Below are 25,758 nucleotides of genomic sequence, written 5' to 3' on the forward strand. Positions count from 1 at the left end.
TTCCCACTTACGCTCACAATCACGCAGTTTAAAATGACGTAAACAGCCTTTCAAAGGTCTTCCGGCACGAGGCTCCGTACACCTCTTTCACGGAATTTCGAGCTGGGACTCTGTCATCCCTCACGGATTTTTGTGCAATTGTATGCTATGTACCTGTTGGAATTTCTAGAAGACTAGTCACAGTCTTAGGAGCTCTAACTGGTTAGATTTGTCATAAGAACCTTAGGATATCTTTAGCCAATCTAACTATAAGCTTTACCAAAAAAACAAACTATATACAGTATATATTTATATGTATTTCTGCAGTTTGTTGTGGGGACTATCGTCATACCTTGAACTGGATGAAGGAGATTATTTGGATATTTGGAGAATAACTATTTCCAGAAGTAGAGGAAGTACATTGAATTCCAGAAATTGGTGTTAACTTACACACTGGGCTGGAGATGCAATTGTTAAGCTGGGCAAACTGGGCAAAGGTTTTGGAACAACCTTAGGAAGTTCAACAATAGATTATGGCAGGCTATGAGTAGCTATGTAATATCTGATCACAATTGTGAACTAACCTACTAATTCAGATCCAATTACCAAGTGATTTTCATAAAATAATACCCAAAAAGTTCTTATTTTTTGTTATTATTCATCAATACCTGTCTGATAAGGCTAAAGTATCAAAAAGACAATAAATAAGGAAAAATCCATCGCAGGTGTTTTTGAACAGCAAATACATAATAAGCACTTTGCTCCAATATGAATTTATTAGCAAAAAAGTTCAACTTTTCAGTTAAAAAACTTTAAACAAAGTAAAAGATGAAATAATAATGAAAACTAATACATTACCAGAAAGTTAGAGTAAAAATATACAAATAAGAATAGAACCAGTAATTTATAAAACAATGCAATGATATCCCTGTTCAGTATGAACAGTGAGTTATGAAAACCGGGTTTATTTAAGAAGAATTTAGAGATGGTCTGAAATAGTTTCAAATCAGATTGGGTTGCACGAAAATATGTTGTGGATTACTCACACAGCAACACCAAAATATTTAAGAATAAGACATGAAATAACTCCAAATGATAAATAGTAATATCACTGTTCACTCTGAATATGTACAGCCTTGCTCAAAATTATTGGCACCCCTTCATGTTTTGCATAACTGAGTGTTCAGAAATAAATGGAAATGTTCAAAATGTTTATCAGCAGGATCTATCAGTCAGAAGTCCAAAGCAATTCAAAGTAATTAATTTAATTTGCAACATAGATATTTTAATTCTAAAGGACAAAACAGAAAACCAGCATGTGGACTAATATTGATACCCCTCCTTAATATTTGGTTGCACACTCTTTGGCAGCAATGACAGCCTCCAGATGTTTCTTATATCCATCTATAAGCTTCTTCCAATTCTCAGGTGACATTTTCTCCCACACTTCCTTTGCCGTATGCTCAAGCTCTTGTACATTCTCAGGGTTCCTTTCTCCAATGGCAGATTTCAGCTCCACCCAAAGATTTCCAATTGGATTGAGATCAGGACTCATTGCTGGCCATTTTAAAACAGTCCATTTTTTCCCTTTCAAGCACCATGCCTGCATACTTTTGGAGGTGTCCTTTGGGTCGTTATCTTGCTGGAGGACCCAGGATCTTCACCTCCAACCAAGTTTCCTTACACTGGGCAAGACATTTCGCTCTAGAATTGCTTGATAATCTTCTGATTTCATGATGCCTGTAATATTGCCAAGGCCTCCAGTACTAGATGCCGCAAAGCAGCCCCACAGCATTATGGATCCTCCACCATGCTTGACTGTTGGTATGGTGTTCTTTACCTTAAAGACTTCATTGCACCATCTGTAAACATACTATTTGTGTGATTTACCAAAAAGCTCCATGTCCAGAGAGGTTCTTCACAGTCCCATGCCTGGAAAACTCCCCGCCCCCCCCCAGCTTTCTTTATTGAATTTCACAGATTGACATATCAATCATTCATACAATGAAAACACAGTAGTAATAGATAACAAAGAGAGACAGGAGTTCAAGTTGATTTAGCCTGAAACCCAACCCACCCCGAATTCACCCCCATCTAGGTCTTAGCACAAGACAAACAGCCAACAGAGATCCAATCCCTGCAACAACTTCTAGCAACACGACATACTGTACACACACACCCATCCACACAAATTCCAAAGGAGGCAGAGAAAGAAGCAAAGAAAGAACAATAGAAAAAAGAAAGAAAAAATAATAATGATAATAATTAAATGTAGTGTATATATATTTATATGCATATACTAATAAATTAAACAAATTCATAAATAAATAATAGGAAAAAATATAATACGTAGAATACATATTGGTTAAAAACAAAAGAACTGGATATAGATGAGAGGGCCTACAGATAATTTAATTTTCTTCTGAATCAGGTAGCAAAGTCATGGTACCCACTAAGGTCTCCAAGTCACCATAAATTTACTGGTGGAACCCTTAATGAAAATCTTGAGTTATTCCAGCTTCAGGTTGTAAAGAACTTCTCTAACCCAGTGGTCATGAGATGGGGGGACGCCTATTGCAAGAGTCGCTGACTGATGAGTAAATTTTTGCTAATTTTGCATTTGTGTAATGCACTTTATAGAATATTTTGCACTAAATTAAAACATGCCGAGCACAGACCGAGGATTTATGAATTAAATTCTTGGCAGCCTTCCACTACTCCCCCTCCACTTCAGCACCCAGCTTCCCCTCCTGTTAAAGACTGGCAGCTTTAACAAAAGCTGCAAATCTTGAGGTGTTATTATATAAGAATGAAAACATTATTTCCGTTGTGGGTCTAATTGCAGGAGAGTATCCAAAAGTGTTTCAGGGGGTCGATTAGGAAAGTGCAGAAACACCTTTTTAACGTAATCCCTGGCCTGAAAGAACTGAAAGAGATGAGAACTGGGCAGTTGGAATTTAGATGAAAGTTCAGCAAAGGCTGAAAAGGTATTGTTGCTATAAAGATCCTTTACACTCTTGATCCCCCTGTCATCCCACGAGTTAAAAAACTAAATCAATAACTGAAGACATAAAGTTAAAATTTTTGGCTAAAGGAGTTTGTATTGAGGGTCCATGAAGGCCAAACTGTTTCCTGAATTGGCTCCAGATCCTTAATGTGGCCCTGACTATGGGATTGTCCTCTACCAGGGAGAGGGAAAGGGGAGCTGAGAACAAAGCAGAGATGACAACGAATAACGGCTAGATGCCCTTTCAATCTGTACCCAGGCAGGTGACGCATCAGCATCACACCTCCAATATAATAGTTTCTGTACATTAGCTGCCCAGTAGTACTGCATGAAGTTGGGAAGATCAAGTCCACCCTCATAAGTTTTGGACTGTAGCACTGATTTAAAAAGTCTGGCAGGTTTTTTAAGCCATAAGAATTGATATATCTTCCTGTCCAATTTGTCAAAAAAGTCTTTGTAATTAGTATAGGAACATGCTGGAAAAGGTACCAAAATTTGGGGAAAATTACCATTTTAATCAGGTTCACCCATCCCATCAGAGATAATAGTAATTGGGACCACCGGTCAAAATCTTTCTCCGTGCTCTCTAATAACAGTGAAAAGTTCTTATTCAATCATGTTAGACATAGAAGAACAGATAAATATTCCTAAATAACGAAACCCTGCCTCTGCCCATTTAAAGGCTGAGATTGAACATGGAAGTTTCCTTACCAGAGAGTTCAAGGGAAATAATTGGCTTTTCCGGTAGTTGAGCTTGTAACCAGAAAGCTTGCTATATTGTTCTAGAATCTTAAAGAGCACTGGAAGAGATGTATAAGGGTCAGAAATGTATAAAAGCAAGTCATCTGCATAAAGAGACACTTTATGGGTTACACCAGATCTCAGAATACCCTTAAAACCTTCCTCGGCACTCAACCAGATGGCTAGAGGCTTTATTGCGATAGCAAATAACAAGGGAGACAGAGTGCCCCTTCCAAGAAGAAAGGGTGAAGACACCATGTCATTTGTTTTAATTGAGGCCATCAGTGATGAGTGCAACAGCTTAACCCAAAGGATAAAATCATTATCAAAACCAAATTTTTTCATTACTTCATATAAAAACCGACGAACCGATCAAATGCCTTCTCGGCGTCAAGAGATACAATTATTTTGTGTGATAAGGTGCCTGGCGTATTGATAATATTTAGAAGACGCCTGATGTTATGGAATGACTGTCGCCCAGTCATAAAGCCTGTCTCATCTAATGAAATAAGGAGAGGAAGTACTCATTGGAGACAGGCAAGAATTTTAGATAAAATCTTCAAATCTTCTTTTAGGAGGGAAATAGGTCTATAGCTACTACAAAATGAGAGATCTTTATCGTTCTTTGGAATCAGCGATATTGTAGTCTCTGTTAAGGTGCTAGGCAGGCGCCTGTTTGAAAAGGCCTCATTATACACATCTGTCAATACTGGCGCCAGAAGATCCACATTGGCCTTATAATAAGAGAAACCGTCAACACCAGGGGATTTGCCCGAACTTAAGGACTTGATAGATTCTTGCACCTCCATTATAGTGATAGGCCTGCCCAGACCTCTCCCCAATTCATTATCTATCCTTGGAAAGCTGATATCATTAAGTATATCATGTGATGAGGGCGGACCTAGGGAGGCATACAGTTCTGAATAGAATGACACAAATCTATCATTTATCTTTCTGGGATCAGAGAGAATTTCCCCTGTAGCTGATCTGATGAATGGGATTAATTTGGAGGTTGCCTGGGCTCGTGCTTGGAAAGCGAATCTGACTTTGTCGCCAGATTCAAAAAAGCGTTGCCTTTTCTTGGTCAGCTGAAGTAGAGCAGTTGTAGATGTAGTCAAATTGAAGTCGGTTTGGAGTTTTACATGCTCATTATAAAGGTCAGGATCCAGGTTGGCTGCATATCTAGAATCCACCTATATAATCTGATTCAGCAAGCCATTGGGGTGACGTAACCTCTTCCTTGTCAAATTAGAAGTAAAGCTAATGAACTGACCTCTTATATATGCTTTTGAGGCTTCCCAGAGGGTGCTTCTTGATTTATCAGGTGAATCATTAAGATCGAAGTAAAGTGAAAGCTGATTTTTTTAAAAACAGTTTATAGTCCTCTTCGGTAAGCAGTATAGAATTAAATCTCCAAAATTTAAAACAACGGGATTGACAGAGCAATTCGGAATCTAAGGAGACTGGCGAGTGGTCGGATATAGCTATAGTGTAATAATCACAGGCTTTTACTTTAGAGAGCAGTCTGATATCAATAAGCAAGAAATCTATGTGTGTATAGGTACGGTGGGCATGGGAAAAGAAGGAAAACTGCTTAAGTGCCGGGTTCCCATGTCTCCATGGATCCACCAGTCCCAACTCAGTTTTAAAAACCTTAAAACTTTTAGCAGCATTAGATAATGAGACTGGGTTTTTTTGAGGATCTGTCCAAAAGGGCATCCTGGATCATGTTAAAGTCCCCCTAAAATTAAATAATAGTTTTCAATATGAGGCATATATGAAAAGAGTCTAGACACAAAGGTACCATCATCCCAATTTGGACCGTAGATGCAAGCTAGCATCACCAGAGAGTTTTGCAATTTGCCGAACACAATTATGAAACGACCCTCCATGTCCACTATTATTTTGTGTTGTTCAAACATAATATTATTACGAATAAGTATGGGTTTTCCTCGAGCCTTGGCATTGAATCTAGAATGAAATACATGGCTAATCCAACTTCTTTTAAATCACATTATCTTCCTATTACGAAGGTGTGTCTCTTGTAAGAAGAATATGTCCCCTTTAAGTTGCTGCAAATGAGCCATGACCTTAGCAATCTTGGTGGCATTTCCCAAACCTCTCGCGTTCCACGAAACAACCCTCAAATTATTACCTGTGCTGGTCATACCTTACTATTCCCAAAGAGGTATATACATTGCAGTATGGCAGTCCGATTTTGTCTGAAAGGAGACTGGTAGCCTACTTGGCATATTGTTGGCCGGCAACTGTAGAGAGAGAAGAAGAAAGGAAAAAAAAAAGAGACACACTCACGACATACCACGACTAAAAACACACGCATCTGGACCCAGACCTCCTTTAAAGCAAAGACAAAAATTTAAGTGTCCATCGCAGAGCAGGGCATCTTCTATCCCCTGCGAGAATTCCTTCATTATAGACCAACATTTTCCTCCTCCCAAAATCAGAATGGTCACTTGTTGTGGCCGGACGCCACCCGGACGCCTTCATGGTCATCACAGGTGACTTTAACCATGCCTCATTGGACAAAGCGCTACATAACTTCCAGCAGTATGTTGACTTTCCCACCAGGGAAAACAAAATGCTGGATCTTCTGTAGATAGATAGCATTTATTGTCATTGAACAGAATTCAACGAAATTTCCATTGCAGCTCCCGTGCAAAAGGTCAAATATATACAGTAAAAATAAGCAAACACACAATAATAATAATAACAATATATACAACTAAATTAAATTAACTAAAGGCACTCAACCATCCAAAGAAGTAGTAGCAGGTCCAATTATGGCAAAGTACAGATAATGTGACAGTGCAAAATGCAGAACAATATGACTGTGTGGGGGTGGGGGATATATATGTATGACTGCGAGGTTATGATATGTGTGTGTGTGTGGGGGGGGGCGGGGCAGGGAGTAATGGCTCTGACGGCTGTGGGGAAGAAACTGTTTCTCAGTCTGTTTGTTGTAGTCCATATATTCCTGTACCGCTTGCCTGATGGCAGCGGCACAAACAGTCTATGGCCCGGGTGGCTGGGATCCATGGCTATGGATCCAGCTCTCTTCTTGACCCGGCCTGTGTAAATGGAGTCCAGGTCTTGGAGGGGGCATCCCACAATGCCTTGTGCTGTTCTCACCACCCGTGTCAGTTGTTTCCTCTCCAATGCTGTGCAGCTACCATACCACACAGTCATGTTGAGGCAGAGGATGCTCTCGATCATCGCCCTGTAAATGTTCACGAGCAGCCGTGAGGAAAGTCCAGCCCGTCTCAGTTTCCTGAGGAAGAAGAGCCTTTGTTGTGCTTTCTTCACCAAGTGGGAGGTGTTTGTGTTCCAGGAGAGGTCAGACGTGATGTGGAGGCCCAGGAACTTGATGATGTCTACACATTCCACCACTTCTCCATCTATGAGAAGGGGAGTGTGATCCGTCTTCCTGAACCTTCTGTAGTCCACAATGACCTCCTTGGTCTTCCCTGTGTTCAGCACCAAGTTGTTGGCTGAACACCACTGAGTGAGCTGCAGAATCTCCTCTCTGTAGTGGGTCTCGTTGTTGTCTGAAATGAGACCCACTACTGTTGTGTTGTCCGCATACTTCACGACTGTGTTGGTGGGGTGGATGGCCATGCAGTCGTGTGTAAACAGGGTGAAGAGAGCTAGGCTGAGCACACAGCCCTGCGGCATGCCTGTGTTGAGGACCAGTGGGGACGATGTTGAGCCACTTATTCTCACCACCTGAGGCCTGTTGGTGAGGAAGTCTCTGATCCAGTGGCACAGTGAAGCGGGCAGCCCCACCTCGAGTAGCTTCAGCACCAGCTTGTCTGGGATGACGGTGTTAAATGCTGAGCTGAAGTCTACAAATAGCATCCTGACGTAGGTGTTGGGATGCTCCAGATGGGTCAGGGCTGTGTGCAGAGTGATGGAGACAGCATCCTCTGTTGACCGGTTCGCTCTGTAGGCGAACTGAAGGCTGTCCAGGTTTGCGGGGATAAAGTCTCTGATGTACCTCAGAAGAATCCTCTCAAAGCACTTCATGATCACCGGGGTCAGAGCGACAGGCCGGTAATCGTTCAGGCTGGTGATGGACCTCTTCTTCCGTACAGGGATGATGGTGGAAGACTTGAGGCACTCAGGAACCGTGGCGAGCTGCAGGGACAGATTGAAAATGTCCAGAAACACTCCTGCCAGCTGGTCGGCGCAGGTTTTCAGTGTCTGGCCTGACACCTTGTCCGGTCCTGTAGCTTTGTGGGTGTTGATCCTCCTCAAGGTGGACGTCACCTGATGCTTCTGTAGGACGAGGGGCTGGTGCTGCTCTTCCAGTTGGGGTAAATGTACGGCTTCTCTGCTGCCCGCCGTGTCAAAGCGGGCAAAGAAACTGTTTAAGGTGTCAGGCAGGGTGGGTTCGTGGCTGGTCAGCTGAGTGCTGTGTTTGTAGTCCGTCATGGTTCTGATGCCTCTCCACATGCTTCGGGGGTTGTTGTTGATGAAATGTTCCTCAATCTGCTGTTTGTACTGGAGCTTGGCCTGCTTAATACCTTAATACCTGTATGCTAATGATAAAGATGCATACAGCGCCACAGCCCTGCCCCCCCTTGGCAGGTTGGACCACATCTTGGTAAGGATGACTCCCAAGTATGTCCCTTTAGTGAGTAGGCAGCCTGTGCGCAGCAGGACGGTGAGGAGGTGGACACAGGAGGCAGCTGAGGCACTGCAGGACTGCTTTGGGTCGACAGACTGGGATGTGCTCTGTGGGCCTCATGGGGAGGACATCGACAACATGTCTGACTGCATCACGGAATACATCAGATTCTGTGAGGACACTGTCATGCCAGCCCGGACCGTGCGCTGCTTCTCCAACAACAAACCCTGGATTACCAGTGACCTGAAGGCACTTTTAAACAAAAAGAAAATGGCTTTCAGGTCTGGAGATAAGGAGGAGCAGAGGATAGTTCAGCGTGAACTCAGAGAGACACTAAGGACATGCAAGGACAACTACAGGAGGAAGCTTGAGTCCAAACTCGAGCAGAACAGTGTGAAAGATGTGTGGAAAGGAATGAAGCACATCGCTGGGATGAAGGGGAAGGACATACAGACATCTGGGAGCCTGGAGAGAGCAAACCAGTTTAACCAGTTTTTCAACAGGTTTAGCTCACCTCCTGCTACTCCCCTACCACCACCATCTCCCCACACATCCACACTGCAGCATTTTATATTTTATTTTTATTTTTTATTTCATCTACAACTACTACTCAGTGGTAGTTGTTATTGTGTCTTCTCTCTATGCTGTAACTGCGAAGTAATTTCCCTGCTGGGATGAATAAAGTACTTCTATTCTATTCTATTCTATTGTCAGAGGGCAAACCAGACAACCACAAATTCTACCAATGTAGCTGTAGAAGAACTTCTGAAAAACTCCTTAACCGAGTAAAATCAACATAATAGCATAATACACATCAGGATAGATATGCTGGCCCTTTAGTCTATTGGTCATCAGGGCATTCTAGTTCAATCTCTATAAAAGTAATCAAGTCCAGGGCTAATTTTAATTGTACAGGTTAATCGGAAGAATAATAATAAAGTAAAGAAATTCTAGAGACAGCTTTGCATTAAACAAGCTATAAAGAACTGTCTGAGTTCTGCAAGTGGCTAGTATTATACCACAAGTAAACTGCTTGGATCCAACTAATAATTATTCCACTCGTGGGCTAGAGCTGGGCGGATGAAGAGAACCAACATAGCGCTTGACATCCTCAGGTGAAGCCAGGAACCTTCCACTCCCATTCTCGGTCATGATGAATAGTTTGGCTGGGTAGCGCAATGCAGGCTTGAGTCCTCAACCATACAGTTCTCTCATGATCCCGCAGTAAGCTGAGCGCTGCTGTAAGACCTCCGGGCAGTAATCTTCAAAAATGTGAAACGGGGTACCCTTGTACTTCAACTTGCCTCATAAGTTGAAGTATGAGGCAAAGCTCATTGGCTTTGCGTCTAATGAGCTCCCTGATTTGATAGTTGTGGAAACACACGATTACAGCTCTGGATTTCTCACCGGGGCCCGGTCTCGTCGTTAGCATCTGGTGTGCTCGATTCAGCTCCAAAGCCTTTTTCAACGTATCTTCCCTGAAGACCTCCAGAAGTAGTTGAGAGAAAAATGTTGTTGAATACGATCTTTCTATACCTTCAGGAAGTCCCACCAACCTAGTGTTGTTGCAGCGGCTCCTACTTTCCAAGTCAATTAGCTTAGCTTTCAGTCTGTTCTCTCCAGTCACCGTAGCTAGCTCAGCTTGAATTGCCTGTATGTCATCGTTCATGATAGCGGCCACATTCTCCAGTGATGAAATCCATTGGTGGTGGGTAGAAATGGTAGATTCAAAGCGCTCCAGTTTTGTTTCGAGTTTAGTGAACGCCGCAGAGGGATTTCTTGTGGTCAACTAACGTAGCCGTTAGCACAGCCATGATGTTCCCCTCGTCTTTTTTCTGCTCTTCTTTTTTTGTTCTGCTGGTCATCGTCTGACTAACTGGTCGTGGTTCCAGTGCAGCACTATAGTTACTATTGGATTAACAAACACGAAGTGAAATTTAATAGAGTAGTAATGTTCGAGGCGGAGCTTCAGAAAAAGCGTCTACTCCATCTTGCAGTCCACCGGAAGTCCCCCTGGAAAACATCTTAATAACTTTACAGGGATACCAAGGCCTTTAGAGATGGCTTTATACCACAGGTGTCAAACTCCAGTTCTCAAGGGCCGGTGTCCTGCAGTTTTTAGATGTGCCACAGGTACAAAATACTGGAATGAAATGGCTTAATGACGTCCTCCTTGTGTAGAGAAGTTCTCCAGACTCTTAATGACCTAATTATTCTATTCAGGTGTGGTGCAGCAGAATCACATCTAAAAGTGGCAGGGCAGGCTGCTTTATACCCTTTGGAGGTTTTGTGCTTGCAAATAATAGGATTTGTGGTGTCGTTAGACAGCTCTTTTGTCTTTACCGTTGTCACACATGAAGAGGGAATAACAGGTGGCTTATAAAACACCAACATGATCATTCATTGGATAATTTATGTCACATGGGTGGAGGCAGTTCATCACAGGTGATCCTGTTGCAAATCCTTATTTGTGATTTGCAACATCGGTGCCAAATTGGGTTTCCATACTGATTTGCAGCAAAGTTTGCCAATACCATTGACATAATGTTTTTCTGTTTTACTTATAATGTTTATCTTTTTAAATGTTTTTATAATTTGCTGTTTTGCATCAAAACAGCAAATTAAAGCTATCTGCATTACAAAGTTGTTTTACTTGATGAATTTGCTTCAGTTAATATTCTGTACTTAAACTTCATGGGTGCCACTAACAGTGAACAGGTAAGCTTAAGGTTCAAGATTTGCTTTGAAAATTTTTTAAATTAAACCAAATGAGCTCTAAAATTATTAAGATTTAAGACTAAATTAAGAACAATTAGTTGTGTTCAAACTAATTGTTTGATCACAAACAGTTCACAGTTGCATTGTGAACTGTTTTGCAGGTCACAATGCAAAACAGAAGTGCAAGTAAAATTTTGAGAAAGTTTACTTGTGTAACTTTTTTCAGAAAAAGCACTCAAGTGAAATGCTATTGAACCGTTTTTATTGGTAGTTCTTTTTAAATCACACTGTTTATACGATTAGAATAAAATAAAAAATAAAAAAATAAATAATGTAAATAAAAAGAGAAAAAAAATGTTTAGTGTGCAAATGAGCTGACGATGCATATCAACCTGCATTGACACTAATTTGTAGGGTTTCTCAATACTGATGATGAGTAAACCCACAAAATTGTTGATGTTGTAGTTTCCCAGGACAAACTGTTCAATGAGCACCTAGTGTCAGCCAGTGGTAATCCAGCCCTGGTCATGCGGAGGAAGAAGCACACAGAGAAAGAAGTCCATGCAGATTTAATAAGTGTGGTTTCAGTGCGACTGAGAGAAGGCTACACCATCAGAGACATCAGCCTCACCAAAGGTAAATTACTCTTTTCAGTAGTGACATTTAAGAGACCTGAAGTCTCACCAAGATGTTCAGAGTAGATGCTGTTGTTTCCTTTAGGAGGGACACAGCTGGAGGTGAAGTTGGCTCTACTGTGGAAACATAACATGCATATTGAGTACCTAGCGGCTGCCACTTGGCCTTTGGACTCGTCCAACAGAAGCACTAAGGTGGAGGTGACAATGGAAGGCAGCTATGACATCCTGCATGATATCAGCTGCACACAGCGGAAGCCCATCACCAGTCCCTACCGCACTTCTGTCATCCGGCGCTTCTGGAACACACTTCAGAGGTACTGTTGCTCAAGGTTTCTTCTCAGACATTACATAGCACTAAGGCAATGCTTCTCAAACTTTTTCAGGCTGAGGACCACTTAAGCCATTTAACAAATAGTCATGGACCACCTAACCTGAATTTGCCCCCGCGTTGTGATAACACATCTTAATATATGTAGGCCTGTCACGATAACAAATTTTGCTAAGCGATTAATTGTCTCAAAAATGATAATATTGTTTGAAGACCTTTTTACACTGATTTAATGAAAATGACGTAATAATGCATGCGATTTCCTGCCAAAGATAGATACACTTTATTATAAGAACACTTAACATGGAACTGATAAACAAAATAAACAAAACAACCAAAAACAAAAATAAAATGGATTATCAGTCTCCATTAACAAAAAATGTACTTGAATAAAAACTAAACAACATAAAGCCAAAGTGGAAATAAATACTGCATTCAACCAAAAGAGTGCAGATTATGAAGTCTGTATATTATATTGCCCTTCAGTAATAATTAGATTTAACTAGAAAATTTCGGAAGAAATTTAGCCGGGGCCTGCCGAGGCGCGCCCGTGGGGCATGGGCCCGGCGTCGTCGCGCCACAAATCGGCGTCGGCGCCAAAGGACGCCGCGACGTGACCAGTGGCACGCGGAGAACCGCAAGAACGTTAAGCGAGGCGGACGTGCACCATTCGGTACGATTTAAAATGTTGTCAAGGCTTTTATTTTGGAAGTTTCAGTATGCTTCATTTCAAAGGGCCAAACTAATCCCATGCGTAATAGTCCTTGGGTTAAAATAGTTATATAATGCTCAAAACACAAGTAGCTGATGTAAAAATATTCAAGGCTTTTATTTTGAAATTATTATTATGCTCCATTTCAAAGTTCCAAACTAATCCCATGTGTAACAGTGCTTTGGATGAAAAAGTCATATACGGCCAAAAAGAGCAATTACATGACGTAAAAATATTCAAGGCTTTTATTTTGAAATTTTCAGTATGCTTCATTTCAGAGGGCCAAACTATTCCATTGTGTAACAGTGCTTTGGATAAAAAAGTCACATAAAGCCAAAAAGCGCAATTACCTGATGTAAAAATATTCAAGGCTTTTATTTTGAAATTATTATTATGCTCCATTTTAAAGTTCCGAACTAATCCCATGTGTAACATTGCTTTGGATGAAAAAGTCAAATAAAGCCAAAAAGAGCAATTACCTGATGTAAAAATATTCAAGGCTTTTATTTTGAAATTATTATTATGCTCCATTTTAAAGTTCCAAACTAATCCCATGTGTAACAGTGCTTTGGATGAAAAAGTCATATAAAGCCAAAAACAGCAATTACCTGATGTAAAAATATTCAAGGCTTTTATTTTGAAATTATTATTATTCTCCATTTTAAAGTTCCAAAGTAATCCCATGTGTAACAGTGCTTTGGATGAAAAAGTCATATAAAGCCAAAAACAGCAATTACCTGATGTAAAAATATTCAAGGCTTTTATTTTGAAATTATTATTATTCTCCATTTTAAAGTTCCGAACTAATCCCATGTGTAACATTGCTTTGGATGAAAAAGTCATATACGGCCAATAAGAGCAATTACGTCATGTAAAATATTCAAGGCTTTTATTTTGAAATTATTATTATGCTCCATTTTAAAGTTCCAAACTAATCCCATGTGTAACATTGCTTTGGATGAAAAAGTCATATACGGCCAAAAAGAGCAATTACGTCATGTAAAATATTCAAGGCTTTTATTTTGAAATTTTCAGTATGCTTAATTTTAAAGTTCCAAACTAATCCCATGTGTAACAGTTACTGAGTTCAATCAGTTATATACAGCCCATAGCAGCAGGTAGTTCTAAAGGCCAGTTCTCAGTCCTGATCTGTTTCAACTGAGTATTCCACTATAGATAGAACTACAGCGATGCGTATTCGTAGTCCTAACCAGCAGCCAATAGCCTCTTGAGGTCCGTTGCTATGGCAAATAATGGTCTCAGCAGGTGTGAGCTCTGAGCTCTGAGCTCTCAAACACACAAGTGTGTTTGAGCAAACACACTTTACTGAAAAAAAGCATTGGAAACAAATCCTTCTTTTTCGGGAACCGTAATACATATTCGAAAAGCGTTTCGAGCGTATGACAGTTCAATGTGTCTTCTGCGATAGTCCCGAGATTCATATCTGTACCTCACTCAGAGCATTTACAGCGATGAGAGAAAGAAATGTTGTGCCCAGATATGAACCGAGATCGGCTGTCACTGTAATTTCAGCAAAAATGAGAAAGTTTGGGTCGCTTAGAGGCAAATTGTGGACAAACCGTAACTGGTATCGACGAGCCGTCTTCACTTTCGAAGAGATCACAGACGTATCTACAAAATGAAATTTGAATGGCATTTCTAGGTGAATTTGTGACGACACAGCAAATCCTCAAAAATAGGGTATTTCTAGGATTTTTCCCATTGAGTTATAATGGGGTTTTTTTCGTAGTTTTTTGCGAATTATGTCGCCACGTTAAGCCCAAATCCCACCAGAAGTAATAGCTCCAATGGCGTGAATTTTCTGCACATTTTGATACCTCATTTGTAGGTGTGCACGCAGCGGTATGAGCCGCATTAACGGTTACGGAAGAAAAATAAAGAATTATAACTAGAAAAACAAAATTTCTGAAGAAATTTAGCCGGGGCCTGCCAAGGCGCGCCCGTCTGGTTTGTGCCCGGCGTCGTCACGCTACAAATTGGCATCCGCAACGTAATCAAGTTCAGATTTCTTTAGCCGAAATCTCTTTGCTTCCTTGTCTTTCGTTAGGCGATGAAATACGTTCATGTTTGGTTCGGTTCAGTTCTACTCTAGTGGGCAGACTGTACCGCAGCTGCTGCGCTACAGATATTTCTCCGCTGATTTTCAGTAAAACTCTACAACGGAGAACCTGGAGGTTCTGGTTCGGATGAACAAAATAAACCCAGATATTTTATGTTTTATTATTTGAAATTATTGATAGGCCAAACATAATGAAAAAAACTCAGATCATGAAGTTATTTTATGTAATTCAAACAAAAATTATAATTTACATCATACCAAGCTAATATTATGTAGTTCTGCTGTTTTTCACTGTCGGCACAAGACGGCAGCTGAGAGTATCTGTATCCGAAGCAACTGAGTCAGTGAAGTAGCTTAATATGCTAGTTCCGGTTATTTGTGACAATTTCTGCAAGTCACAATAGCTCTATGTTGAGGTAAAACAAAATTGCCTTATTTCAGCTGATCAGATTGATGTTAACAGCGATTTTATAGCCTAACAGGTTTCACGAAAGCCAGTTAGCAAAGTGCTAACATGTGAACAAATTGCGGTTCCATCAAGCTAGCAGCTACGCTATCAGAGCCACAACAAAATATCCCACAGCAGTCAAACTTTTAAAATCGATCACATTTCTTAAAGAACACATTACATTTAACAACTGTAAGCAGTTCTAATAATATAGTAATGAAATTAAATAGTATATTTTATGGACAGAACACAAACACTTCTTACCTTAACCAAGGAGAGTCGGAAGGAGAAAGCTCTTCTTCTTCTTTTTGTTTTTAATGGCGGTTGGCAAGCAACTTAATGGTGTGCATTACCACCACCTACTGGTATGGAGTGTGGATCAGGGCGTGCATTACCGCCACCTACTGGTATGGAGTGTGGATCAGGGCGCAACTTAAAAAAAAAAAAAAAACACTAAATCCTTTCTATCAGTTTAGTTTTCTTAAGAAATTTTATGAAATAACATAAATATTCAGAGGAAGAGGAATATCCCAAAATATCTGGAATTTTTAACTGTAACTTATTCTTTAGAAGCCTATTATTATTATGCTTCATTTTAAAGTTCCAAACTAATTCCATGTGTAACAGTTACTCAGTTAACCGCTCCCCAATCTAAAGTCTTACATATAATCCTGTTACCTTCCAAAATGTAATAACCGCTTTATTTATTTTGTGTTTAATTAATATCTTATTAAGTTTAAATGTCTCTATATCATGTTTCCTTTGATGTTGCTCTTAATAATTCATTATATTTTTTCCAGACTTACAATACTTTATTTCCATAATTCTACTTTGTTTTAAGGACACCTTAGGTAAATGATCTTCCATTTCATTTCCTGCTATATCTTTATGAGCTGGTATCCACATAAACCTAATCTCTATTTTAGAGATGCTGGGTTAGACAATTCTCTTTTTGAGCCAGCTGGGGGAGACAATTCTCCGTTTTAGCCAGTAGGGTATTAGGGTGTAGGATTTGTACCATTGAATTATAATGGGGTTTTTTTCGTAGTTTTTTGCGAATTATGTCGCCATGTTAATCCCGAATCCCACCAAAAGTAATAGCTGGAATGGCGTGAATTTTCTGCACGTTTTGATACCTCTTTTGTAGGTGTGCACGCAGCGGTATGAGCCGCATTAACGGTTACGGATGAAAAATAAAGAATAATAATAATAACTAGAAAATTTCGGAAGAAATTTAGACGGGGCCTGCCAAGGCGCGCCCGTGGGGTTCGGGCCCGGCGTCGTCGCGCCACAAATCGGCGTCGACGCCAAAGAACGCCGCGACGTCACCAGTGGCACGCGGAGAACCGCAAGAACGTTAAGCGAGGCGGACGTGCACCATTCGGTACGATTTAAAATGTTGTCAAGGCTTTTATTTTGGAAGTTTCAGTATGCTTCATTTCAAAGGGCCAAACTAATCCCATGCGTAATAGTCCTTGGGTTAAAATAGTTATATAATGCTCAAAACACAAGTAGCTGATGTAAAAGTATTCAAGGCTTTTATTTTGAAATTTTCAGTATGCTTCATTTTAAAGTTCTGAACTAATACCACGTGTAAGAGTGCTTTGGATGAAAAAGTCAAATAAAGCCAAAAAGAGCAATTACGTCATGTAAAAATATTCAAGGCTTTTATTTTGAAATTTTCAGTATGCTTCATTTCAAAGGGCCAAACTAATACCATGTGTAACAGTGCTTTGGATGAAAAAGTCAAATAAAGCCAAAAAGAGCAATTACGTCATGTAAAACTATTCAAGGCTTTTATTTTGAAATTTTCAGAATGCTTCATTTCAAAGGGCCAAACTAATACCACGTGTAACAGTGCTTTGGATGAAAAAGTCAAATAAAGCCAAAAAGAGCAATTACCTGATGTAAAAATATTCAAGGCTTTTATTTTGAAATTTTCAGTATGCTTCATTTTAAAGTTCTGAACTAATACCATGTGTAACAGTGCTTTGGATGAAAAAGTCAAATAAAGCCAAAAAGAGCAATTACATGATGTAAAAATATTCAAGGCTTTTATTTTGAAATTATTATTATGCTCCATTTTAAAGTTCCAAACTAATCCCATGTGTAATAGTCATTGGGTTAAATCAGTTATTTATTGCTCAAAAGAGCAATTATCTGATGTAAAATATGTCAAGGCTTTTGTTTTGGAATTTTTGTTAAACTTCAATTCAAAGGTCCAAACTAATTCCATGTATAACAGTCATTGGGTTAAATCAGTTATATAATGCTGAAAACGCAAGTAGTTAGCAAAATGCTAATGTTAGCATCATTGCTGTCACTAGCATGTGGGACATCACTAGGATGTTCTCTATAATGGACTTACTCCATTCAGTATACTAAACATGGCTAATAAGTCCAATAAATAGCTAATAGCTTATTTAAGCTAAAATGCTAATGCTAATGAACTGCCTTGCTGTGCAAGGCAGTTCCCTAACCTGAGAGAAACAGATAATGCAGAATAATATTATTGCACTGCCTGCGGCGGTGCACTAACCTCAGGGGCATGTTGAGGCTTTTATTTTGAAATTTTTGTTAAGCTTAATTTCAAAGGTCCAAACTAATCCCATGTGTAATAGTCATTGGGTTAAATCAGTTATTTATTGCTCAAAAGAGCAATTATCTGATCTAAAATATGTCAAGGCTTTTATTTTGAAATTTTCAGTATGCTTCATTTTAAAGTTCTGAACTAATACCACGTGTAAGAGTGCTTTGGATGGAAAAGTCAAATAAAGCCAAAAAGAGCAATTACGTCATGTAAAAATATTCAAGGCTTTTATTTTGAAATTTTTGTTAAGCTTCATTTTAAAGGGCCAAACTAATACCACGTGTAACAGTGCTTTGGATGATAAAGTCATACAAAGCCAAAAAGAGCAATTGCATGATGTAAAAATATTCAAGGCTTTTATTTTGTAATTATTATTATGCTCCATTTTAAAGTTCCGAACTAATACCATGTGTAACAGTGCTTTGGATGAAAAAGTCATACGGCCAAAAAGAGCAATGACGTCATGTAAAATATTCAAGGCTTTTATTTTGAAATTTTTGTTAAGCTTCATTTTAAAGGGCCAAACTAATACCATGTGTAACAGTGCTTTGGATGAAAAAGTCAAATAAAGCCAAAAAAGAGCAATTACGTCATGTAAAAATATTCAGGGCTTTTATTGTGAAATTTTCAATATGCTTAATTTTAAAGTTCCAAACTAATCCCATGTGTAACAGTTACTGAGTTAAATCAGTTATATACAGCCCAAAGCAGCAAGTAGTTGTAAAGGCCAGTTCTCAGTCCTGATCTGTTTCAACTGAGGATAGATAGAACTACAGTGATGCGTTTTTGTAGTCCAAATCACCAGCCAATAGCCTCTTGAGTTCCGTTGCTATGGCAAATAATGGTCTCAGCAGGTGTGAGCTCTGAGCTGTGAGCTCTCAAACACACAAGTGTGTTTGAGCAAACACACTTTACTGAAAAAAAGCATTGGAAACAAATCCTTCTTGTTCGGGAACCGTAATACATATTCGAAAAGCGTTTTAAGCGTATGACAGTTCAATGTGTCTTCTGCGATAGTCCCGAGATTCATATCTGTACCTCACTCAGAGCATTTACAGTGATGAGAGAAAGAAATGTTGTGCCCATATCTGATCCGAGGTCGGCTGTCACTCTAATATGACCAAAAATGAGAAACTTTGGGTCGCTTAGAGGCAAATTGTGGACAAACCGTAACTGGTATCGACGAGCCGTCTTCACTTTCGAAGAGATCACAGACGTATCTACAAAATGAAATTTGAATGGCATTTCTAGGTGAATTTGTGACGACACAGCAAATCCTCAAAAATAGGGTATTTCTAGGATTTTTCCCATTGACTTATAATGGGATTTTTTTCGTAGTTTTTTGCGAATTATGTCGCCACGTTAAGCCCAAATCCCACCAAAAGTAATAGCAATCATGGCGTGAATTTTCTGCACGTTTTGATACCTCATTTGTAGGTGTGCACCCAGCGGTATGAGCCGCATTAACGGTTACGGAAGAAAAATAAATAAAGAGACACTTCTCTCCGACAATAGTAATAGGTTCCTGCCATTTGCATGGCAGGCCCCAATAATAAAGAAACTTTTCTTGGGAGAATAGCAATAGGTTCCTGCCATTGCTTTGCATGGCAGGCCCCAACTAGAAAATTTCGGAAGAAATTTAGCCGGGGCCTGCCAAGGCGCGCCCGTCGGGCATGGGCCCGGCGTCGTCACGCTACAAATCGGCATCGACGCTAAAGAACGCCGCAACGTAATCAGTGGCACGCGGAGAACCACAAGAACGTTAAGTAAGGCGGATGTGCACCATTCAGTATTATAAAGTAAGTATATCAGCTAAAATCAGCAGAAACGCTAATGTTAGCGTCATTGCTTTCATCAGTATGTGGGAAATCACTAGGATATTTTCTGTAATTGATTTACTCCATTCAGTATACTAAACATTGCTAAAAAGTAAAATAAATAGCTAATAGCTTATTGAAGCTAAAATGCTAACGCTAATGAACCTTGCATTGAACTGTTTAGTAACAGTTCAATGCTCATAAACTGCAGGAAGGCAGTTCATTAGCATTTACCTAATGATTGTCACAAATATAAATTTTCAATAACGCACACACACACAACATATTACAGTTTAAAAATATATATTGACCTTATGTTAAAGATTTCTACAAACTTTTTACAGGTAAAGTTTACAATGAACCAAAATTACAACATTTAAAGAATACCATAAATTTAAGAATCTAATGTCTCTGCAATAAAAAGAAATTGCTATCTTTTTTATTTTTAAACAACACCTCATATTGTTAAATAACTGATTTTATGTATTCAAGTTTTAAATATTACATTTGAGTTTGCATGGATGTAAAATTACTGCTCAGTTTAAAAATTGCGTTGTGTTCTGTAAATAAACAAAACACAAGCAAAATCAATAAACTATATGCATATTCCAGTATACTGCGTTTTGGTTTTACATTCATTCTATTTAAATGTAGTTTGTTTGTGCTTACCAATGTTTTCTGGCCGGATGTCTGGCACCGTTTTCCCCTGGTCAGTTCGTCGATGTCTGGTTTTAGTTCTATTCTGTGGCAATCCGCAAAACGGCGTGTAGGTTTTCGTCAGTAATGCGCGATCTGTGCTTGGTCTTGTTTAAAGTCATTATTGAAAACATCTGTTCGCACAGATAGGTGCTTCCAAACGTGGACAAAACACGAGCTGCGTGGAGTCGAAGCTGTGGCATCAAATCAGGGGGCAGTAGACGGTAAAAGTCCTCGATTGAAACATCACGGGACTTCGCTCTTTAGCTTGTCGATCTTTCAGTTTTATTCGCTGGGAAAATTAATGATCAGCTTGAGGTGACTCTGCTGCACTCTAGTGGCGAGAAGCCGTAATGTTGGTTGGTAAGAATCGGAAGGCATTATGGGATATGTAGTTTGTAGTCAATTCGTGCTCAAAAACTATTTTAAGTCAATCAATGGGGCTGTAAAACGGTGGTAGGGGGGAGAGGGCGACATAAAATGACGTAGCCGGCCACATGTGGCCCGCGGGCCTTGCTAAACTTCGCTCTTTAGCTCGTTAGCTTGTCGATGTTTCAGTTTTATTCGCTGGGAAAATTATTCTTTGTCTGCTTTTTAGATAAGCAGACAAATAATAAAAAACAAGTTTTGATATTAACTCTCAACTTCATTCACAAAAGTTTTTCGTTATTTATTACGCAACGAACATGCATTTCACTTAAGAACAAAACAATGAGGTGACGTTGCCTGTCCTTGAACACAACGCTGATCCCTCTTCACCCTGTCACCAACTCACACACATCCTCATTGCGTTGTGTTCTGTAAATAAACACAACACAAGCAAAATCAATAAACTATATGCATATTCCAGTATACTGCGTTTTGGTTTTACATTCATTCTATTTAAATGTAGTTTGTTCGTGCTTACCAATGTTTTTTGGCCGGATGTCTGGCACCGTTTTCCCCTGGTCAGTTCGTCGATGTCTGGTTTTAGTTCTATTCTGTGGCAATCCGCAAAACGGCGTGTAGGTTTTCGTCAGTAATGCGCGATCTGTGCTTGGTCTTGTTTAAAGTCATTATTGAAAACATCTGTTCGCACAGATAGGTGCTTCCAAACGTGGACAAAACACGAGCTGCATGGAGTCGAAGCTGTGGCATCAAATCAGGGGGCAGTAGACGGTAAAAGTCCTCGATTGAAACATCACGGGACTTCGCTCTTTAGCTTGTTAGCTTGTCGATCTTTCAGTTTTATTCGCTGGGAAAATTAATCATCAGCTTGAGGTGACTCTGCTGCACTCTAGTGGCGAGAAGCCGTAATGTTGGCTGGTAAGAATCGGAAGGCATTATGGGATATGTAGTTTGTAGTCAATTCGTGCTCAAAACCTATTTTAAGTCAATCAATGGGGCTGTAAAACGGTGGTAGGGGGGAGAGGGCGACATAAAATGACGTAGCCGGCCACATGTGGCCCGCGGGCCTTGAGTTTGACACATGTGCAATAGAGGATCTATCTGCTGCTCATGCAAAACAGTCTATTTTAATCCCATGTGTAATAGTCATTGGGTTAAATCAGTTATATAATGCTGAAAAAGCAAGTAGTTGATGTAAAAATATTCAAGGCTTTTATTTTGAAATTATTATTATGCTCCATTTTAAAGTTCCAAACTAATCCCATGTGTAACAGTGCTTTGGATGAAAAAGTCATATACGGCCAAAAACAGCAATTACCTGATGTAAAAATATTCAAGGCTTTTATTTTGAAATTTTCATCAAGCTTAATTTTAAATTGCCACACTAATCACATGTGTAACAATTGCTGGGTTAAATCAGTTATATAAAGCTCAAAAGAGCAATTTCCTGATGTAAAAATATTCAAGGCTTTTATTTTGAAATTTTTGTTAAGCTTCATTTCAAAGGGCCAAACTAATACCATGTGTAACAGTGCTTTGGATGAAAAAGTCAAATAAAGCCAAAAAGAGCAATTACATGATGTAAAAATATTCAAGGCTTTTATTGTGAAATTTTTGTTAAGCTTCATTTTAAAGTTCAAAACTAATCCCATGTGTAACAGTTACTGAGTTAAATCAGTTATATACAGCCCATAGCAGCAGGTAGTTCTAAAGGCCAGTTCAGTCCTGATCTGTTTCAACTGAGGATAGATAGAACTACAATGATGCGTATTCGTAGTCCAAATCAGCAGCCAATAGCCTCTTGAGATCCGTTGCTATGTTAAATAAGTTTCACACCAAGGTGTGAAGTGTTAGTGAAAGAGCCTGAGAGCCTCAGAAAATCCTGTCGCATGACTTTGCTCTGAAGCACCGTGACAGAAAACCGTACGGTCTAGATAAATTTCGAAAAGATTTTACCGGAGCAGACAGGCGTATCAATGTCAGGACCGATTTTGATACTAATCGTGCGATATTTGTGGCCGTGATGGCGATTTCAAAAATGATTTGGGCTGAAAAAGTTGTCTTGATCTCTCACTCTAATCAGCACTCTAACTTTAGGAAAAATGAGAAACTTTGGGTCGCTTAGAGGCAAATTGTGGACAAACCATAACTGGTATCGACGAGCCGTCTTCACTTTCGAAGAGATCACAGACGTATCTACAAAATGAAATTTGAATGGCATTTCTAGGTGAATTTGTGACGACACAGAAAATCCTCAAAAATAGGGTATTTCTAGGATTTTTCCCATTGAGTTATAATGGGGTTTTTTTCGTAGTTTTTTGCGAATTATGTCGCCACGTTAAGCCCAAATCCCACCACAAGTAATAGCTCCAATGGCGTGAATTTTCTGCACGTTTTGATACCTCATTTGTAGGTGTGCACCCAGCGGTACGAGCCGCATTAACGGTTACGGAAGAAAAATAAAGAATTATAAAGAGACACTTTGTTGGGTGTAGAGTAATAGGTTCCTGCCATTGCTTTGCATGGCAGGCCCCAATAATACTTAAAGAGACGCTTCTCTCCGACAATAGTAATAGGTTCCTGCCATTGCTTTGCATGGCAGGCCCCAAATAGAGAAGATGGGCACATCGACTATCTGATGCAATAGTTCACACTACATTATTTTTTGCTCTGATTTTCCCCTTACGACAATCTTAGAACATTGGCCGTTCTAAGATTGTCGCCTGTGATTTTGTAACCGATCATCCTGTAGTTTATGGTGTGTTGCGGTAGATCGTCGTGGCCACTCGATCTAAATCAGGGGTTTTCCCCGACTGGGAGAGTTAAGGCAGCCTGTTCAATGTGACAGGTAGCATGGAGGGGACGCAGATTCCCCTCCATGCTTTCTGAGGGAAAATTACGGAGGAAAATCCCAAACAGCTGACACGGCACAACTGTGACAAAGTGGTTCAGTTTCTGTTCACCACTTGTCCCTTATTGGGGCCTGCCATGCAAAGCAATGGCAGGAACCTATTGCTATTGTCGGAGAAAGTGTTTCTTTATTGGGGCCTGCCATGCAAAGCAATGGCAGGAACCTATTACTATTGTCGGAGAGAAGCGTCTCTTTAATTGGGGCCTGCCATGCAAAGCATGGAGACGCCCAACAAGGCGTCTCTTTATTGGGGCCTGCCATGCAAAGCAATGGCAGGAACCTATTGCTATTCTCCCAAGAAAAGTTTCTTTATTGGGGCCTGCCATGCAAAGCAATGGCAGGAACCTATTACTATTGTCGGAGAAAGTGTTTCTTTCTTCTTCTTTATTTTTCTTCCGTAACCGTTAATGCGGCTCGTACCGCTGGGTGCACACCTACAAATGAGGTATCAAAACGTGCAGAAAATTCACGCCATTCCAGCTATTACTTTTGGTGGGATTTGGGCTTAACGTGGCGACATAATTCGCAAAAAACTACGAAAAAAACCCCATTATAAGTCAATGGGAAAAATCCTAGAAATACCCTATTTTTGAGGATTTTCTGTGTCGTCACAATTTCACCTAGAAATGCCATTCAAATTTCATTTTGTAGATACGTCTGTGATCTCTTCGAAAGTGAAGACGGCTCGTCGATACCAGTTACGGTTTGTCCACAATTTGCCTCTAAGCGACCCAAAGTTTCTCATTTTTCCTAAAGTTAGAGTGCGTCTCTCGCTGATTAGAGTGAGAGATCAAGACAACTTTTTCAACCCAAATCATTTTTGAAATCGCCATCACGCCCACAAATATCGCACGATTAGTATCAAAATCGGTCCTGACATTGATACGCCTGTCTGCTCCGGTAAAATGTTTTCGAAATTTATCTAGACCGTACGGTTTTCTGTCACGGTGCTTCAGAGCAAAGTCATGCGACAGGATTTTCTGAGGCTGTCTGAGGCTCTCTCCCATGTATTTGAATAGAATTTCAGATCTGGGCACAACATTTCTTTCTCTCATCACTGTAAATGCTCTGAGTGAGGTACAGATATGAATCTCGGGACTATCGCAGAAGACACATTGCCCTCTCATACGCTCGAAACGCTTTTCGAATATGTATTACGGTTCCCGAACACGAAGGATTTGTTTCCAATGCTTTTTTTCAGTAAAACGTGTAGGCTCAAACACACAATGGTGTGTTTGAGCATGTATGACTCACAGCTCACACCTGCTGAGACCATTATTTACCATGGCAACGGAACTCAAGAGGCTATTGGCTGGTGGTCAGGACTACAAATACGCATCGCTGTAGTTCTATCTATCCTCAGTTGAAACAGATCAGGACTGAACTGGCCTTTAGAACTAATTGCTGCTTTGGGCTGTATATAACTGATTTAACTCAGTAACTGTTACACATGGGATTAGTTTGGAACTTTAAAATTAAGCATATTGAAAATTTCAAAATAAAAGCCCTGAATATTTTTACATGACGTAATTGCTCTTTTTGGCTTTATTTTACTTTTCCATCCAAAGCACTGTTACACATGGGATTAGTTCGGAACTTTAAAATGGAGCATAATAATAATTTCAAAATAAAAGCCTTGAATATTTTTACATCAGCTAATTGCTGTTTTTGGCTTTATGTGACTTTTTCATCCAAAGCACTGTTACACGTGGTATTAGTTTGGCCCTCTGAAATGAAGCATACTGAAAATTTCAAAATAAAAGCCTTGCATATTTTTACATCATGTAATTGCTTTTTTTGGCCGTATATGACTTTTTCATACAAAGCACTGTTACACATGGGATTAGTTTGGAACTTTAAAATGGAGCATAATAATAATTTCAAAATAAAAGCCTTGAATATTTTTACATCATGTAATTGCTCTTTTTGGCTTTATTTGACTTTTTCATCAATTTCAAAATAAAAGCCTTGAATATTTTTACATGACGTAATGAAGCATACTGAAAATTTCAAAATAAAAGCCTTGCATATTTTTACATGACGTAATTGCTCTTTTTG

At 39.7% G+C, this 25,758-nt stretch overlaps 1 protein-coding gene across 8 annotated transcripts in view; it reads left to right on the plus strand.

Moving 5' to 3' along the window:
* szt2 (SZT2, KICSTOR complex subunit) overlaps positions 1-25,758 on the plus strand; it is a 182,570-nt gene that overhangs the window by 26,274 nt on the left and 130,538 nt on the right. For 7 of the 8 annotated variants that reach the window (XM_023339641.1, XM_023339646.1, XM_023339644.1 and 4 more), the window contains exons 9-10: positions 11,559-11,729; positions 11,814-12,045. In XM_023339641.1, the coding sequence (XP_023195409.1) occupies positions 11,559-11,729; positions 11,814-12,045 (403 nt within the window). Of the gene's footprint in view, positions 1-9,053; positions 11,730-11,813; positions 12,046-25,758 lie in introns of those variants that run through there. The other variant, XM_023339647.1, reaches the window with a different exon arrangement.

The sequence above is a fragment of the Xiphophorus maculatus genome, chromosome 9, assembly GCF_002775205.1.
Source record: "Xiphophorus maculatus strain JP 163 A chromosome 9, X_maculatus-5.0-male, whole genome shotgun sequence".
Lineage (NCBI taxonomy): Eukaryota > Metazoa > Chordata > Actinopteri > Cyprinodontiformes > Poeciliidae > Xiphophorus > Xiphophorus maculatus.